Source organism: Phyllostomus hastatus, unplaced genomic scaffold, assembly GCF_019186645.2.
Source record: "Phyllostomus hastatus isolate PE091 unplaced genomic scaffold, TTU_PhHast_1.1 phas_scaffold_21, whole genome shotgun sequence".
NCBI lineage: Eukaryota > Metazoa > Chordata > Mammalia > Chiroptera > Phyllostomidae > Phyllostomus > Phyllostomus hastatus.
The window spans coordinates 20,813,719-20,832,101 of NW_025334017.1; the positions used below are offsets into that span (position 1 = coordinate 20,813,719).

Consider the following 18,383-nt stretch of genomic DNA (forward strand, 5'->3'; position numbering starts at 1 on the left):
TTACCTGAATATTTAGGGAAATGCTGATTATCAGGTTTCCTAAAATGGCCAGGAAAACTCCAAAAAGGTGAATCTGAAAAAGAAAATGTTTTCTTTAAATGGTACACTAAATAGCACTTGTAAGATATTTACTGAAAAGAACCCAAACAATAAGAAAATTTTAAGTTAATACACTCATTCGTTCATTCAGCAAATATTTACTTAGCAGCCATTTGTGAGGGTTGTTTGGAAGATGAGTAATGATTTTCACTAGGATTACTAGCCCATCTTCACTGTCTTCAACTCTAACCAGCAAGCGTCCCTTATCCCTTTTTTACATTGTCATGTGTACCATTAGGCCCTATGTATAGAAGGGCAGTTCTCCGAGTTAAGAGAACCATGTTTTAGGCTTCTATTGGGTCTCTGACATCATCTACTATACAAAATTAGGAACTTGAAAAATACTTGCTTGGAAAAGTATACAATGCTTTAGAACAAGAACTATTTAGGTTAAAAAGTTAGTTTTGCACAGGCTGATGTGGCTCAGTTGGTTAGAGTGTTGTCCCATAAACAGAAAGGCCATGGGCTTGGTCCCCAGTCAGAGCATCAGAGCACATGCTGAGTTTCAGTCCCCATTCTCTCACGTCTCTGCGTGCGCACTCTCTCTCTGTCTCCCTCCCTCCCCCTTTCCTCTCTCTCTGGAATCAATCAATAAATATATACAAATAAAATTAAATACCTTGTCTTTAAAAAAATAGTTCTTACACATTGCCCACAATGTTTACTATAGACAGTGCATCTCTTATTTGATGACTTCAAAAGGTGCATGAGCAGTTCCTAGCTAAATAACAAGGAGAATATCTCCTAGCATTATAAATTAGCAATGATCTAAGGGATCTTTCCCTCCCTTCTTCCACAGTACATAACTTCTAGCTAGCTTTACATTCCAAGGGGTTATTTAAATTTCAAATGAACATTACAACCATAAGGAACCTTGCAGAATGCAAAATGTCTTTGAAGTTTTAGAACTTTATTATATGTGTTGAAGTGAAATTCAGTATTTTTAAAAAATGAAGCAAAAAAGTTGAAAACCCATTTAAATAGTTGATATAGAATATCCCCAGTCTTTAATCAGTTAAGAATTTTCTTTTCCTAATAAAGGCAGTTGGCAATAATTTTGATCACTGTCCCTCATGGGGAACAATTGTATAATACAATGTGCCATTCCCATGCTTTTGATTTATACAATTAAATGCACTTGGCGGCAATCAGGAAAATAAAGATTCAGATGAAGTATGGGGTTGAACAAATAATTATGAAAATCTTCTATAATTATAAAAGTAAATTGTTAAATAGAAATAACCGACATCAAAATTCTTTAAATAATTCACTGAGTAGTTTAAATGCCACCAGGGCAAATGTTTAGAAATTGGTAGCAGCATTTGGCAATGGTCTCTTGGAAATGACACTAAAAGCACAGGCAACCAAAGAAAAAAACACAGAAGTCGGACTTCATCAAGGTTAAAATCTTTTGTGCATCAAAGGACACTATTAACAAAATGAAAAGGCAACCCATGCAAAGGGAGAAAGTATTTGCAAATCATATATCTGGTAAAGATTGATATCCAGAATATATAAAGAATTCCAATTACTCAACAACAAAAAACCAAACAACTCAATTCAAAAATGGGCAAAGGACTTGAATAAACTTTTCTACTAAGAAGATATACAAATGGCCAATCAATAGACATACAAAAAGATATTCAACAGTACTAATAATTAGGGAAATGCTGATCAAAACCACAATGAGCTCTCACTTCGCATCTATTAGGATAGCTACAATTAAAAGCAGAAACAGAAAATAACAAGTGTTGGTCAGGATGTGCAGAAACTGAAACCCTTGTGCTTTGCAGGTGTGGACATAACATGGTAGAGCTGCTGACCTCACACCACGTACATTAACTCACAATCAAAGACCTAAGTGTAAGAGACAAAACTATAAAGTTCTCAGAAGAAAACAGGAGTAAATTTTCATGACCTTGGACTTGGCCATGGAGTCTTACAGATAAGACATCAAAAACATAAGCAACAAAAGAAAAAATTGGACCTCATCAATATTAAAAATGTTTGTATTTTAAAGGACACTATTAGAAAGTGAATAGCCCATAAAATGGTAAAAAATTTTATAAATTATATATCTATTAAGGGACTTGTATCTAGAATATATGAGGAACTCTTACAACTCAATACTAAAAGGACAAATAACCCAAATAAAAATGAGCAAAGGATCTGAATAAACATTTCTCCAAAGAAGACAAACGTCTAATAAGCACATGAAAAGATGTTCAAGATCATGAGTCATCAGGGAATGCAAATCAAAGCCACAGTGGAATACCTTTTCATACCGAATAAGATGGCTAAAAAAAAAGGTCAGAGAATAACTGCTCTGAGCAAGAATGCAGATAAATCAGAGCCCTCATCCACTGCTGATAGAAACATAAAAGGATGAAAGCTGTGAGAACAGTCTGGCAGTTCCTCAAAAAGTCAAGCACGGACTTGCCATTTGACTCAGCAACTCCACTCCTAGGTCCATGTCCAAGAGAAATGAAACCGTTATGTCTACACAAAACCCTGTACACAAATACTCACGGCAGCATGATTCACAATAGCCCAAAGTGCAAATGACTCAAATGTCCACCAACTAGTGAATAAACAATGTAGTACATTCACACAATGAACATTATTCAGCAATAAACAAAGAAATGAAGGACTGACGTGATGCTACACCCCAGAAAGCCTTGAGAAGTTTATGCCAAGCGAAAAAAAATCTAGTCACAAAAGACCACATACCCTATGATTCCATCTATATGAAAGGTCCAAAACAGGCAAATCTGTGGAGAGAGAGAGAGAGCAGATTTTTGGCTGCTTAGGGCTGGGAAGAATGGGGGGCTTGGGGACGACAGCTACAGGTACAAGGTTTCTTCTCAAGGTGATGAAAATGCTCTGAAATTGGTAGTGGGGCTGGCTGTACAGCTCCATGAACACATTGCAACCGGCGACTCGCACACTTTAAATGAGGGATTGTATGGCATGTGAACTACATTTTAATACAGTTGTTACAAGAAATAAAATAATTTTAAAAACACAAAAGCATTCACATCTCTGTTTTTTCCCATAGAAACAAAATACTACAAAAGGTAGCTAGCTGTATTTCACTCTCTTCTCCCTCCCAGAGATGTTAACTTTTTTTCTGAAGTTGATATCTTTCTTTACTAGATTTATTTTATCTTTGTTTATTCAAATTTGCTTTTTAAACTTCTTTATTTGAGCTGAACTCATTAGCTTTCTCTCTAATAATATATGCAAGCATGGCTATATATATTTCTAAGTACATTGTGTTGGCTGCTTGCATAGTTTTGGCATGTGTAGTTTTTGTTGACATTTAGTGCTAAATATTTTCTACTTGCCTTATGTTTACTGGAGCCTTATATTATTCAGAGACATGATTTTTAATATTTTTAAACAAATGGGGTGTTGATTATCATTTTGTTACTAATTTCTAATTTTATTGAGCTGTAGGGAGAAAATATTCTGTGTGTAAATCAACATTTGCTTTTTGACCTAGTATGTGGTGTAAACTGAAATTTGTTTTCTGATCTCACCATGTATGGTCATGTTTTATAAGTGTTCCATGTATGCTTGAAAAGAAAGTATTTAATTGTTGGGGTAATTTTTCTTTCTTTCTTTCTTTCTTTCTTTCTTTCTCTCTCTATCTATTCATCTATCTACCTCCATTATTTTGTTGCTCAAATCTTACTAAATTTTGGACTTTTTTATCTATCAATTGTCAATGGGGAGAATATTAAAAATCTATGACAAACATGGATTTACCCAATTTTCCTTTTAAATATATTGAGTTTTGCTTTACACATTTTAAGGCAATGGCATCAGGTGTATGAGTTTACAAGTTTAGGACTATTTTATATTTCCAGTTAAGTGTTCCTTTTATCATTATGTATTGACCTTTTAAATTTCAATAATGCTTTTGCTTTAAAGTCTATTTTATTGGATATTAATATAATGTTGCTGCTTTCTTTTGATATTTACAACTTTCCATATCACTTTACTTTCAAAATTTCTATCTTACTTTAGTCAGGCCTTTTATACATAGAAAATAAATGAACAAAAGAACCCCAGACTTTCTGTCAAATGGGAAGTTTAGTCCATTTTGTTTATTTTGAATACAATTTTTTCATGTGTGTTTGCAGGTATCTTGGTTTTTATTTACTTTCTGTTTTCTCTTTTCCTGAATATTGTTGGATTGATTGAGCTTTCTTTTTCTTTTCTTCCCCCTACTGTTCTGGCTAGGAAGTTATACATCGTAGGCATACATTTTTTTTAGTAATTACTATGAAACTTTTTAAACTTTTTATTTTGCAATAATTATGGACTGACAGCAGAAATTCACTGTTATATTCCACGCACTCTTCCCCAGCCCCCTCCTCAGTGCCAGTGTTGTACAGAGCTATGATAAAATATCAAAACCAAGAAGTTAGCACTGGTGAAGATCTACCTTAGATTTCACCAGCTGCACTTGCACCTGTGTGTGTGTGATCAAGATACTCCGCCGTACCATCCCCAAAACAAACCCTCCCCATTGTCTTTCCCTCTCCATCCTGAACCTCCAGCAACCGCTAATTCTGCTCTCCACGTCGGTAACTGTGTTATTTGACAAATACCACATAAATAGAATCACACAGCATGTATCCTTTTGAGGTTGGCATCAACCTGAAGGTTAATTCAAGCTGTTGGATCAATAGTGTGTCCCTGTTAATCACTGGGCAGTATTCCATGGTATGGACATACCATGACTGTTTAGCCACTCACCCCCTGGAGGACATGTGACAGTCAGGGGGTGCCAGCAAATGTCAAAAACAATGACAGCCATTTTGGGGCTGTCTGAATAAAGTTGTTATGAACACTTCTGTATGCACAAATTCTGTATGAAAATAAGTTTTTTTTTCTGGGATAAATGCCCAAAAGTATAATTGCTGGGTCAAATGGTAAGCCCAGTTTTTGTTTTGAAAGGAAGTGGCGAACTGTTGTGCAGAGCAGCTGTACCATTTTACATCCCTAACAGCAATGTATGAGTGACAGACTTTCTCCACTTTGTGCATTCCCAATGTAAATGCTATTGCTACCAGACACTCTCATCCTCCTAAACATTATAAGAACTTTCCATTGCTGTAGTCTCTTCTCTCCTGTCTTACAGGTTGAGTGTATTAGTTCTACTTAGTTTCATTTTAGTCCTTACCCAAGGACATGTTTATTGATTTTAGAGAGAGAGGAAGGAAGAGAGGGAGAGAGAGAAACATTGATGTGAGAGAGAACCATTGATTGGTTGCTTCCTGGACACACCCTGACCAGGGACTGAACCTGCAATCTAGGTATGTGCCCTGACCAGGAATTGAACCCATAACCTTCTGGTGTGCAGGGTGACGCTACAATCAACTGAACCAGGGTTCTACTTTGTGTTTAGACAAAGTGTTTTTAGGGCTCTAATTTGTCTTTTATCCAAATTAGTCATTGGTATTATTGTTTTATATTGTCCATATTTGCCTTATTTATCCATATTTATGTTTTTTTGTTTATCACTGCTCTTTTGAAAAAAAATAACAGTTTTACTGAGATATCATTCACATACATTATGTTCACTCTTTTAAAGTATGTGACTCAGTAGTTTTTAGGCATGTTCACAGAGTTGTGCAACCATTGCCACTGTTGGATTTCAGGACAGTTTTGTTGACTCCCCAAACAAACTCCATACCCATCAGCAGTCACTTCCCATCCACTCCACCCCTCAGCCCTTGGCCACCCCCAGTCTACCTGCCGACTACATGGATCTGCCCGTCCTGGACACGTTGTAGAGGGACTCATACGGTGTGTGACCTTTTGTGTCTGGTTTCCTTCATTTAGCACAATGGTTTTAAGGCTCATTTGTTGTATCATGTATCCTTCCTTTCCATGGTTATATGCAATTCTAATTAACATTTCTAATTCTAGCAATTCTAATCCACATTTTATGTATGTATTCATAGTAGATAGCCATTTGTGTTATTCCTACTTTTTGGATATTACGTTATTGTATCTTAATTTTCACCCTGGGTTCAGTGTTCTTCCTGAAGAAACTTTAGTAGCTGTCTCAGTGAAGTTCTTTGAGCAGAAATTCTTTGCTGTTCTGCAAATGTCTTCAGGTCATCTTTCCCCTTGAGCACAGAGGTACAGGCTGACAATTACTTCATTCAGAACTTTAGTTGTATTATTCTGTTGCCTTCTGACCTTTAGGGTTGTTGAGAAGTGGGTTGTCAGTCCAATTGTTGCTCCTCTGTAGGTAATCTTCCATGTTTCTCCAGGTGCTTTTACAATTTTCTTTGTCATTGGTTTTCAGCAGTTTCACTACAATTTTTTTATGTGGATTAGTTGCTTAAAACTCATGTTTCCTCAATTCAAAGATTCATGCATTTCACTAATTTTGTTAAGTTCTTCACTATTATCTTTTTGAATGTCATCTCTCTTACGTTTTCTCTATTCCCTTCATATGGAACTACTCTTACAAGTCTGTGAGACTTTGTAATTCTATTCTCATTTCCTAAATCATCTGCAGTATTTTCCAATTTGTTATCTCTTTGTGCTGAATTATGGATAATTTCCTCAGAGCTATCTTCTAGTTCAGCTTTTTGACCTCCCTCTTCTGAAGTGAGTCTTTAATACTTCCATCAGTACCTGCATTATACTGTACTGTCATTATTTTTACAAGTTCGTTTCCCCTCTAGACTAGAAGCTCCTTGAGGGCACAACTGTGTTGTGACTTACTCATCAATGCATCTCTGTGACCCTAATGCCTAGAAAGGGTCTGGCATAAATTATTAGTTAAATACCTGGTCTGACCTGAACTACTGCCAGATGAGTACAAACTGTGCAGAAATAGTAAATTTTGACGCTTGGCCCTTGGGAAGTCTCAAAGGGAGTATTTTCTAATCAACTTCACTTGAATATCCCAAACACTCATTTTTGTGAGAGCACAAGCTTGCCCCAGAATTCAGGTTTTAACAATTAAGAGTATCCACTGGTGTGCAATGAAAAGCTGCCTGCCAGCTTTTAAAGTCTAGTTAATTTATACTATTCTAAAAGAATGAGAAATATACAGGTATAAAGCAGGCATTACAGTTTCCTGATAATATTTAGTATAAACTGAGATATCATATTCTTTATTTTTCTCAAAGTTTACCTCATTTTTCAAGGTTAATTCCATGCTCATTATATTAAGTTAGCACTTATTTGTAAATCAGTGACATAGTAAATCCTCACTAATGCCCTTAGCTCTTGCAGGGGGAAGCTTCATATTTGCAGTGTTTCTAACAGAAGGTGGTTTAATTACCTCCAAGGACATACAGTAACTTGAGTAAACTACTACCAAGTGCTGTTTCCAATTAGAGGCCCTGGTAAATGTGCTTTAATGACTACAAAATCCTCTTCTGCAATCAGAAGTATCATTTGCATACCGGGAGCAGGCCCTTATAAACTTGGCATTTAAATTAGATTAAAAATGTCTAGTTTACATCATTACTTTATCAGCGTGTTATCTGTTTTCCAGCATTTCAGAATTAGTGGAGGCTTAGAGTGCCTCGCCGTCCCTCACCCCGTTCCTCCCCTCGGTGGACGTGGACATGGGGCCTGCCCAGGGAGGAGAACAGAGAAGGAACACGACCTGTGCGATCACACAGCCAGACAGCAGGCAGATTCTGACCTTAGGGCACCCAGCTTCTGTCTGAAGTCACGGGTTGTGATAGGTAACCATCTGGCTAGTCAATGTCAATTTACCACAATTTAAAAATTAGCAGAATCTGTTTCTTTTTATCAGTGCAAGTAAGATAAAACAGAGATAATAGAAGGGAAGGTTGCTCTGCAGCTTAATGCAGTTAGAAGTACAGGCCAGAAACACAGGGAGATGCCCTTTCTGCAATGCTCGCTCTTGCTGCCACTATAGCTTAATGTCTGGCTTTGCCAGGGTATCTTGGCAAACAGATGGTGGGACCCACAGCAAACAGTTTATCTAAATGGAGGTTCAACATATCAGCACTGGGAACGTTTCAGGATGCTTTTGTTTTATTTGGAATAACAATCTTTTATCCTACTTTTTAAATTTGTTTGTGCCAGAATGTTCTTTTGCATACAGTTAGAGACCTATAATCCGTGGGTGGGGCAGTCTGGCCAGACGAAGATGGGATATGATAACAGGGGTGTGTGGAACTGGTAACAGTCTGTCCCAGTTCTGGCTTGGAACTCAACCATACTCCTGGCGCTGCCTTCAAAACATAAATTCAGAATCAGACCCCAATGGCACTAACACATGGTTCAAATGAACCATAAATTTAGAGCTAGTTTTGAACACTGTAATAGCCATCTTCAGCTCACAACTGGAATAATGCTATCTCCTGTTTCAGGAAGTAAAATATGTCTGAGCATGGGAATGAAAGAGATCTAGCGTTTAGAACCAGAAATAAATACAGGTTGAGAGATTTAGGTCAACTAATCACTGCAGAAATGACCCCAAGAGCCAGACACTGCAGGGGGAAGACATGTCTGAGGCGTAGGTGTTCGGTTCACTCCATCTCGCAGGATTCTCTTAGGGATGGGCTGGGGCTGTTTTCAGTTTGCAAATAGTAAGCAGGTGGACACATACCTCACCTCCAGAGCAGCTAGGAAGGGACAAGACATCCAAATTCATCCTTAAGTATTTTGGGGTAAAGACTCATAATGTATACCACTTACTTTCAAATGATATAGTCACACAAAATAAAAGGAGGGGGGAGGGAGAGGGAGAGGGAGAGGGAGAGGAGGGAGAGGAGGGAGAGAGAGGGAGAGAGATGGAGAGAGGGGGAGACAGGGAGACAGGGAGAGAGGGAATGAACAGGTGTTTCACAAAGTTAACAACTGATGAATCTCCAGGTGAAGGACATATGGTGTTTACTGTCCTACTCTTAATTTTCTATGGGTTGGAAAATTTTCAAAGAAGTTGAAAAAAGTGCTTTACAGACTCAGTGAAATTCTAGAGAACATGTATTGATCTTAAACAAGTTAAAAGGGGAAGTGGTAACAAGAAAAGAAATAAAAGTAATAAATAAGTTGGCTGAACCAAGGAAAGACGATAAGGAGGAAAAATAAACCCATTGTAAGACTTAAAACCAGATGTAGACACTGGGAAAAACACACACTGTGACAGAAACAGGCTTGAAATGAAAATCATCACAGAGAACATGGTAGATATGGGAGACAGACCAGTTGAGGAAGCTCATGTCGGATGCTGTGCATTCAGTCACGTGTCCGCTTGGTGTTTATTCAGCAACTGCTACACATTAGGCCTGACATCAGAAGCTGAGTATGCAAAGTACCCTCTAGAAGCTCAGAAGTAGAAAAAGCCAAGCCACCGGTAGCAGACTACCACCTGTTAACTCTCTCATAGAGGCATGTTCTGTAGAGCCTGCGGAAATGGAAGGGACTGACGGTGAAGATCTGCCTAGTGTGGGGAGTATGTGAGTTTCCCAGCACGTCTGTGACAAATCATCACAAACTTGGTGGCTTGAACAACAGAAATGTATTCCCTCATAGCTCTGGAAGCCAGAGCCCAAAATTAATTTCCCTGTGCTGAAATCTGGAGGGTAGGGCTGCACCCACTCTGGAGCTCTGGTGCGGAACTCACTCCTTGCTTCTCCCAGTTTCTGGTGGCAGCTGGCACATCCTTGGTTTATGGTTCAGTCACTCCTGCCTATCTCTGTGGTGGCCACATTGCCTTCTCCTCTTCTATGTGAAATCTTCCTGTGCCTCCCTCTTATGGAAAGACACACAGGAGGGCATTTAGGGTCCATCTAGATAGGCCAGGACAATTTCCCACCTCAAGACTTTTAACTAAATCATATCATCAGTAAAAAGAGTGCCCTGAAGGGCCTTGAGGGAGAAGGTGCCAGAGGAGCTGGACTGGAGAGGCAGGCAGTATGCATGGATCTGTAGGTGGGGCCGCGAGAACAAGGTCTCTAAACCAGAGAAGGGCAGGTTGGGAGTTGACTCTCGGAGACTCCTCCTGGCTGCAGTGTGGAGGGTGGACTGGCCAGGAGCAAGAACCGAGAGTTGGGTTGCGGGGACTACTCAGGAGCTCAGAGAAGAAGTAGGGGCAGTGAGGAGAGTTCATTTCAACGGGGCCATAAAGAAACAATACTCACAGCAGCAAGTGTTAGAGACTATCCTTACCACTAATCTTGCCCTTGTCTGTAATTGAGTTGTTTGCAACATTAACCCAAGCTGTGATAAAACTATAATCCCATTTGTGGAAGGGAAGAAAGAGAACATTTCAGTCAGGAACAGGTTTTTAACTTGGTACCGTGGTTACTGTGTGCTATAAGGTTATTATTGCCTTTCCATCCTGAGAAGGTCTCATGACACCGAACCCGAACCTGAACCTGGTGATCTAAAGCCAGCAGAAAAGGCTGGGGCTGCGTAACAGGGCGCCGATGCCCTTCCCCAGCTGTCCCTAGCCAGTTCTCTGATCCACCCGAAAACCTAGGCAGAAGAGCCTGACGTGTTGCTTTCCCATACAGTGAAGAACTATGACATTTTTCCTTGTACATTCATTATTTTAAAAAAACTGAACTCCATTGAGAATAAGCCTTTCCAAGCTTACTAAGAAGCCACCATATTTTTGTTTTTTGCTTTTTTTTTTTTGCTCGTGAGAAATTTAAGTTTTAGCAGAACAAATTAATGGAAGAGGTAATACATTTAATGACACCTACTTTGGGGGCTTTTAACACTTTGCTAAAAGGAGAGCAGCAATAGTCAAAAAGGTGAGATAATCAGTTAAGGAAGTCTTAAACTTGGTTCTATTACAAAACAAGTTAACCCTGTATAATATTGGAGAGGGAATATTTGAAACAAAGACAGACATTCTGAACCCAGAGAATGTTATTGATTGCATGCAAATCAACATAAGCTCCCATAACTTTCAAATTGTATAAGAACATATTCATAGTCACAATTTTAAAAATACATAATCTTTTGTTTCCAAAGAAGCAGGCTGCAGGTGGCCTTTTGCAGGGCCAGCCCAGGGTTTAGAAGAGGCTTCCTAGCCTGAAGCTGGAACTTGTGACTGGCTCAGTTACAAGTCTTTCCCCCTCCTGTTGGGTTTCTGGAGTGCATGTCCCTTTTGAAAGCAGTGAGTGCCTTGAACTCTGGCTATATTTTACCAGATCCTCCCCCCTGGAGACTGAACTCTGTTGTCGATGTCAGGCCCCAGCCAGTAGGTAAGATGCTGCCTCAATATTGAGGGGGGCAGATTATGACATTGCCACTCACTGACAAACCTCTGCCAGAGACGCCTGCAGCCCGTAGCACCCACCAGACCGGCTCTTTCTGACATCAAGTTCAAATTTTCTGCAACTCTCAGGCATTGCGACTTGGACTCTTCATTGCCTTTAAAGGGCCAGTCCTCATGGCCAAGATAATATCTCCTATTTCCAAGCCCCCCATTCCAGGCAAAATTCTCATATTCCCCTGGTCCGGCAGCCAAGTCCCAATGCACCTCATGGTCAGCCCACATAAGACACCCTCAGGACTCATCAGTGGTGATTGTGATTTGGATCTGCAAGTGTATTTCATAAGAATAATAAAATGTTCTACATGTAACGCAGTTTTCTCTATTTTATGGCCATGACAGCTGCTTGCAACTTGAGGTCTGCTTGTACCAAGTGCACAGAGACCACACGTGTCTCCACTGCGGGGACTCAGGCCGCCATATCCAAAGGCCTATTCCAAAATTCCTGCTCCTTCTTTGGCTCTCTTATTTATAGTTACATAACTGTACCACATTTGTCCTGGAAGCTTAACACAGACAGTCCATCAGACAGTATAAGAGAGCACAGCTTCATACCAGTCCTTCATTTGTTATTTTTCAAGTATTTCTAAAGCATTCTCTCTCTCCCCCCTACATTATGTCACTATGTACATCACATGTACAGGATCTGGCAGATATCTGCTTGAAGTAATACCTGCTTGAGTGTGGTTGGTAGGGTAGTAATATGGGTGTAATAATTTATAGTTTTAATTTGAACATTTCACCTAAAATGTCACATGGTGCGCTTGAGTGTGATATTGTTATGTTACAGAATCACATGCTTATGATTTTGTAATAAAAGATTTAGTAATAAAAAGGTGTGTTATTTGTGCAGGATCCTGTATATAGCTACATTTTCAGGACACAGTCCACGTTTCCTGATGTCTTTGATATCACTGCTCTGTTGAGAAGTTGTGACTTTTATCGAGTGAAATGCTGGCTGCACTCAGGCCCTTACTGCTGATGAGCTGATCAAGCTTAATGTGGGCTGTGACAAGAGGGAGCACGGGCAGCTATCTCCCAAATAGCCCTGAACAATCCGAGCTCTGCAAGTGCAGAGCCCAAAGGAATAGAAAAACACCCAGAATTCACAGGACTCACCTTGAACTTGAGTGAGATAATGGCAATGCTAAGTGGCTTTTAGGACTCTTATAGAGCACTGCACTCACATACCATTGCTATTTCACCTAAATCCGCTACACTGCTGGAAGATTCCTGCCTCCTAAGGAGGTGGGTGTTGATGGTAAAGAAATCACTGAGCAGGTAGGTGCAAGGCTGAGCCAGGGACCCTGCCTTTGCCAGCTGATCCCCTCTGACTTTTCCATCAGCAGGAAAGACAAGAGTTCTTTTGGGGAGGTGGGTGGGGGAATAAGTCTAGAATTTAAAAATAAGTAGCTGCTTAGAGATGATGTTAGTAGAAATGTTTCAGAACTTGATCCTGTAAGTTTTGAAGGCGACGGTGGCTCAGGTCCCACCCACAAAGCCAAGGCAGGCTGAATGGGGAGCTGCGTTTCGGGGCTGCACATGTGAGGCGGGATATGGAAAGGAGAGGTCCTGGGGAGCTGGGAGGGGGTTAGCCTCAGAGCTGCCCAAGGAGACAGTAATCCAAAGGAGGGGGAACCAAGCTCACCTGGTGGGCACTGATTAGGGCCACATAGCACCCCTTTCTTTTGGTAACAGGACCTTCTTTCAAACAGCCCTTCCCCCAGGGAGCCCATGTTCTTTGGGACACCGCACCCTGTAACTCTGGCCTTGGTGACCAGTATGGGAAAGGACATGGACCTAACCTCATCCAATCAGACTAAAACCTGTGTATTTTCTTTGGTGGAGAAAGCCAAGTTTTCGCTCCTGAAGGTGAAAGGGAAAATGTAGGGCAGAGCAGTGAAGCCTATGACAGTGGAATCAACCACCCTGAGGAACAAAGGTTGAAGAGAAGAGGGAGAAACGGAGTCACTGCCTGTTGTTAGAGCCTCTGAATCAAAGCCTATGGGGACCCAGAGTTCTTCTGGCCTTTTACGTCGTCCAAACTGACTCCATTTCTTTTATTAATTAAGCCAGTCAGCATTAGGTTTTAGATTTTCTGTGACTTGCAAATGAAGCCTTAACTTACAAAGCATTCTTGGTAGGGAAGCCAAGGTCAAAGGCCAGAAGAAAGAGGGACTCCTATCATAGGCTAAAGAAGTCGGGCCAGGGATCCGAGTTCCTGGAAGGAGAAAACAGTTTGAGAGATGCAAAGAAAAGGTGACGTAGGGAGCTAGTGCCCAGTCTGTAGGCAGGAGGCGGGACATTCACTGTAGGCAGAACTCTGTGTGGCCTGCTGAGGCCAGGGTGGGGCTCTGAGAAGTCATGCCAGGACAAACACAGCCTTCAGTGAAGTATGGCACTCGTAACTAAACACGTCTTAGCTGTGCTGGGAGTGACCAAGGTTCCAGGCAAGTGACAAGACGAGGCCCATGTTTCACAGGTGTACACATGATGAGAGCTATGTGGAGGCACAGTGGGGTGTTACCTGCCAGTCCCGAGGCAATTAGGATACTCTCATGAATCAGGATAAATGGGGTGAAAGGCTTTAACTTTATGTAAAATTAAGTCTGTCATAGAGAAGATGGGGGCTGGGGGGCAGCTTACAAAAGGTATAAACTAAATAGAGGACATATTGGGTTTTTAGGAAAAATGAAACAAGCTGAAATAAGTGGCATCCAAGTTTTAATGTTAACACTGAGCCTTCCCAGGCTAGGGGTGCTGGTCTTGCTGGGGGGTAAAAACCACTGTGTCTGCAGATGTGATACCACCACTGCCACCAGAAACCCTGTCCGTTGTTCCCATGTCCCCAGCCCAGAAGCCAGGAGAGTGGCAGGAGACATGAGAAGAATCCTTGCCTTCGTACTTCCAGACAACAAGTGTTCCAGTTAGAAAACTGATGTAATTAGGAAGCATTCCGGGATGTGGGTACATTTGGAGAGTGAAAGTGAGACAGACATCGAAGGGAGTGAGGAAGGCATGAGATAAAGAGAAATCAGTGGTTTTAGAGTAAAGAAAGAAAAGTTACTTCAAATAACTGATACGATTTCTCTTATTTGCATTTGTAATAAGCTAACTCCAATTACTAGTTAGAAGCACTATATATTTAATGGCATCTCCTATAAGATAGATTGCCTGTAATGCTACTAATAATTGGCACTGTTTATTGAGTGCTCTCTATGCTCCTGGCACTTGGTTAACTATTTGACATACGATACATTCTCTTATTTTATTCCTATACCAATCCTACAGGTGCATAGTGTGATGGTCATTGCCATTTCAACAGAGAAAGCCACACTTTGGGGAAAATAAGAAACATGCCAACACATCCAATAAAGAGGCTGAGCTTTTAAACTTTAAAACTGCACTATACAAGAACTGAAAGGATATTTTAGGAGAATTTCATCCTTTCCATGGTAAGCTCTCAAATGCCAATTTGAACAATCACCCACCTTTATTTAAAAATTGTTTAAAAAATTCTCATAAGCAAAAAGGTAAATATGGATTACCATTTCCCACACTGTCTGGGTAAAACATGTGAAATGAACAGTTTAGCAATGCTAATGTTAGTTTTAAACTTTTTAAAACAGTGGAATAGATACAGACAACTGAAAGGGGAAAGATATAGATGAATAAAATGAATCATTATAATGCAAACAGCCTTATAACACCATCTGGGTCAAGACACGGAAACTGGGTGCCCACCCAAAGCCCTGCCTTTGCCCAGTCCCGTCAGGTCCCCTCCTTTCCCCCAAGAGACACTGGCCTGGCTCTATGGCCGACATTTCCTTGCTTTTCCTTACAGTTTTAGCACCCAAGTCTGCATCCCTAAACACTGCAATCGAAAGCTGTCTTTTTTCCTGATAGAACTGTTAGCGGTTTTGTTCATTTGTTTGTTTTGGAACTGCAGACGCAGCCACAGGCAGCACCCCATTTGGATGTTCTGGAGTCTGGGAAGCTTGACTACCAGACACCCTCCTACAAATGGATCTCGAGAGCTTGTTTGGTGGCCCTAACAGGGGAGCACAGCCGCTTGTACACCCTTGACCCAAGCACAGTCCTCTCCTCTAGGAGAGAAGTTCGTCCTCTTACACTGAGTGCGCACCTTCCAGAGGCACACACCTGGGCCAGTGAGGGAGGAAAAGGAAGGGGACACCTGCCCAGCCAGCCAATCAGCCAAATCTACCTTGATGAGGAAGAGTATGATGAGGATGAGGAAGAGGAAGCTGAAGAGGAGAATGTGAATGGAGAGGAAGAGGAGGATGAAGAAGGTTATAACAACGGGGAAGTAGGCAATGAAGAAGGTCTTGGGGAAGAAGAAGAAAGGGGTCAGAAGAGAAATGAGGACCTGAAGATGATGACTAAGTAGATAACCTATTTTGAAAAATTCCTATTGTGATTTGTCTGTTTAACCTGTATACCCCAAATTCTGCCCCCAAAACACTGCTGTGGGAACAAGAGGAGAAAAGTGTACTGGGGGCTGTGAGGGAGGGAGGGGGTGGAATAAAACACTATTTTTATTGCCACTTAAAAAGAAATCAACCCTGGCAATCAATGCGGTGACAGATGTCACAACCAGATCGCCCTCACATCCTAGGTCTATTTTAATCCACAGGTTTTCCCTCCATTCATTTTCTCCCTTTGTTTTTCTTGTTCAAATGAGTTATGAAGAAACTGAGGCACGTAAACCTATAAACTGGCAAAGTTGCCCATAGCCTGACTTTTGCTGATTGCATCATAAAGAGGATACCAGATAGATTTCAATGCAAATACCTGGTCTGCCAAATTCTCAAGAGCATTAAGACTGTTCCTCTAATAAGGACCACAGGATTATTATTATTATTACAAAAACTTTGATAGAGTTGCTTTATCTCTATTTAGACTCTATTTCTATTTAGAAACAGAGTAAAGCTGTTTCTTCCTTCCCTCTTCTTGCTGTCTTATACATGTGAGTGTATCTCATAGAATAGCTGGTAAAGGGAATGTGCCATGTTGCAAAAACAGAGGGCAAAAAACCCAATATGCATAAACAAAACAAAAAAGGGATTTTTCTTGGGAAGGAAATGAAGAGGTTCAGCAAACCTCTACCTGGTCCTTTGGTTATGTGTAAGTTTTGGCACTTTTCTTTCTTTAAGAGACAGTCTGAGGGAGCTACTAGCAAAGCAGAGATAGATGCAGGTAAAGCAAAATCAATAAAAGGGCAATATGAAACTCAATACGATTTTTCTTCACAACAGTGAGACAAGCTGTATTCATTTCCCCCTCACATTTATTCTTACCACCACATTCTTTTCAAGGCCTGGTTTCTAAGCAATGGCCTGCAGGCATGGAATAAAAATAGTTTTGCAGTTAAACCTACTTACTATAAGAACTCGGGGCAAGTTATTTAACACAAGTTTCCTTACAGGAACCGTGAGGATAATATGTACCTTACGACGTTGTTGGGGGCTCCAGTGAGATAATAGCTATAAAGTGTCACACAGTAAATGCATAACAAATGTCAGCCTCTTCGCTTTGCCTCTTCCTTGCCAAATTGTATCAATTTTCCTTTAAATATGTTGACTTTAAAAATTCAAGCCATTGAAAATCAGAAGTTCACATAAAGGACATCAAAAATTCCAAACTTTCATTTCACCCTATGCAGAATAAACCTTTTGACCATGTCCTTGTGAACTTATATATTTAGCAGTGTGCTATGTATAAACTTAAAGAACCAGCAGCAAAACTCCTCCTCCCCCTTAAAACCTTGCTGGTTTGGATTTATTCAACCAGATAGCAAGAGGGAGCCTGGGAATCTGTTCCAACCCTAATTTTATAGGTAAAGAAAGTGAAGGCCAGAGTGACTTGCCCAAGCACACTCAGCTAGTTAACGGCAAAGAATGGACAACAGCCTCTAACACGGGTTGCAAGCTGCCCACAGGGGTCAGTAGGTAGAAGGGGTGAGAGGAAAGAGAGAGGCTTCCGTGGGGAGCCCAGCTGTGCTTCAGCTCAGTTACGTGGGAAAGAGGGCCGAGTGCTGCTAGAACTTCTAATATTTACAGAGATCATGGAAACTTGAGACTTCATATATAATCCACTCATTTTTAAAGGTTGGCAGCGCATTAAACATTTTCTAAACTCCTCTGTAGGTCTAATGGGCTGGATTTGGTCTACAGCTGGCCAATTTGAGGCCTCTGCATCCTGCTAACCCTAATTTAAATGTCGTTTATTTAATTTGCTTTCTCAAACTCCCTGCTCAAAAAACCTTCAATGGTTCCCCACTTTCTACAGGATAAATTCTGAACTCCTTAACCAGCCCTTCAAGGCAATCAGTGGTGATATCAAAGACCCTGAACTATATATATTCTACCTTATGATCAGTCTCCATTTTCCACGGTAAACAGAATGGCCACTGACTTCTATTCTATGTACAAAAATGCCCAGGTCACATGGGATACTCCTTGGTCCTCACACTTTTCCTTTTCTTGGAATGCCAACCATCTGTATACTCCATTAGTGAAAGTCTGTCTATACTTAAGTGTCTGGCCAATTACATCCTCTTCCCAGCACATCCCTTATGGCGCTGGTTAAAAGCCACCTTGCTCTGAATTTCCATAGGACGTTATGTCACTCACATGACACCTACTGCAAACTTGTTGTGGAGTTACCTGTATAGCTCATTTCCCCCAGCACCTAATAACATTCCTGGAAGGAAGGGTTTGGGTCTGAAGACAACAGTCATCCCTTCTTCATCCACATTGTGGTTTCGGTTACCTGCCATTCACTGAGGTCTGAAAATATTCCAGAAATAATTTGTAAGTTTGAAATTTCATGCAGTCTGAACTTAGTAGCCCTAAGATATTGCAGGCCTTTCTGATCCCTCCCACCTGGGACATGAATCACCTGTCTGTCCCACGCATCCATGCTGCATAAGCTCCCTGCCCGGTAGTTGCCTGGTGCCTGG

The 18,383-nt window shown here is 40.7% G+C and overlaps 1 protein-coding gene across 2 annotated transcripts in view; it reads right to left on the reverse strand.

The window, feature by feature from the left end:
- NIPAL2 (NIPA like domain containing 2) overlaps positions 1–18,383 on the reverse strand; it is a 71,736-nt gene that overhangs the window by 49,709 nt on the left and 3,644 nt on the right. For both annotated transcript variants that reach the window (XM_045861301.1, XM_045861302.1), the window contains exon 2: positions 5–73. In XM_045861301.1, coding sequence (XP_045717257.1) covers positions 5–73 — 69 coding nt within the window. The remainder of the gene's footprint in view (positions 1–4; positions 74–18,383) is intronic.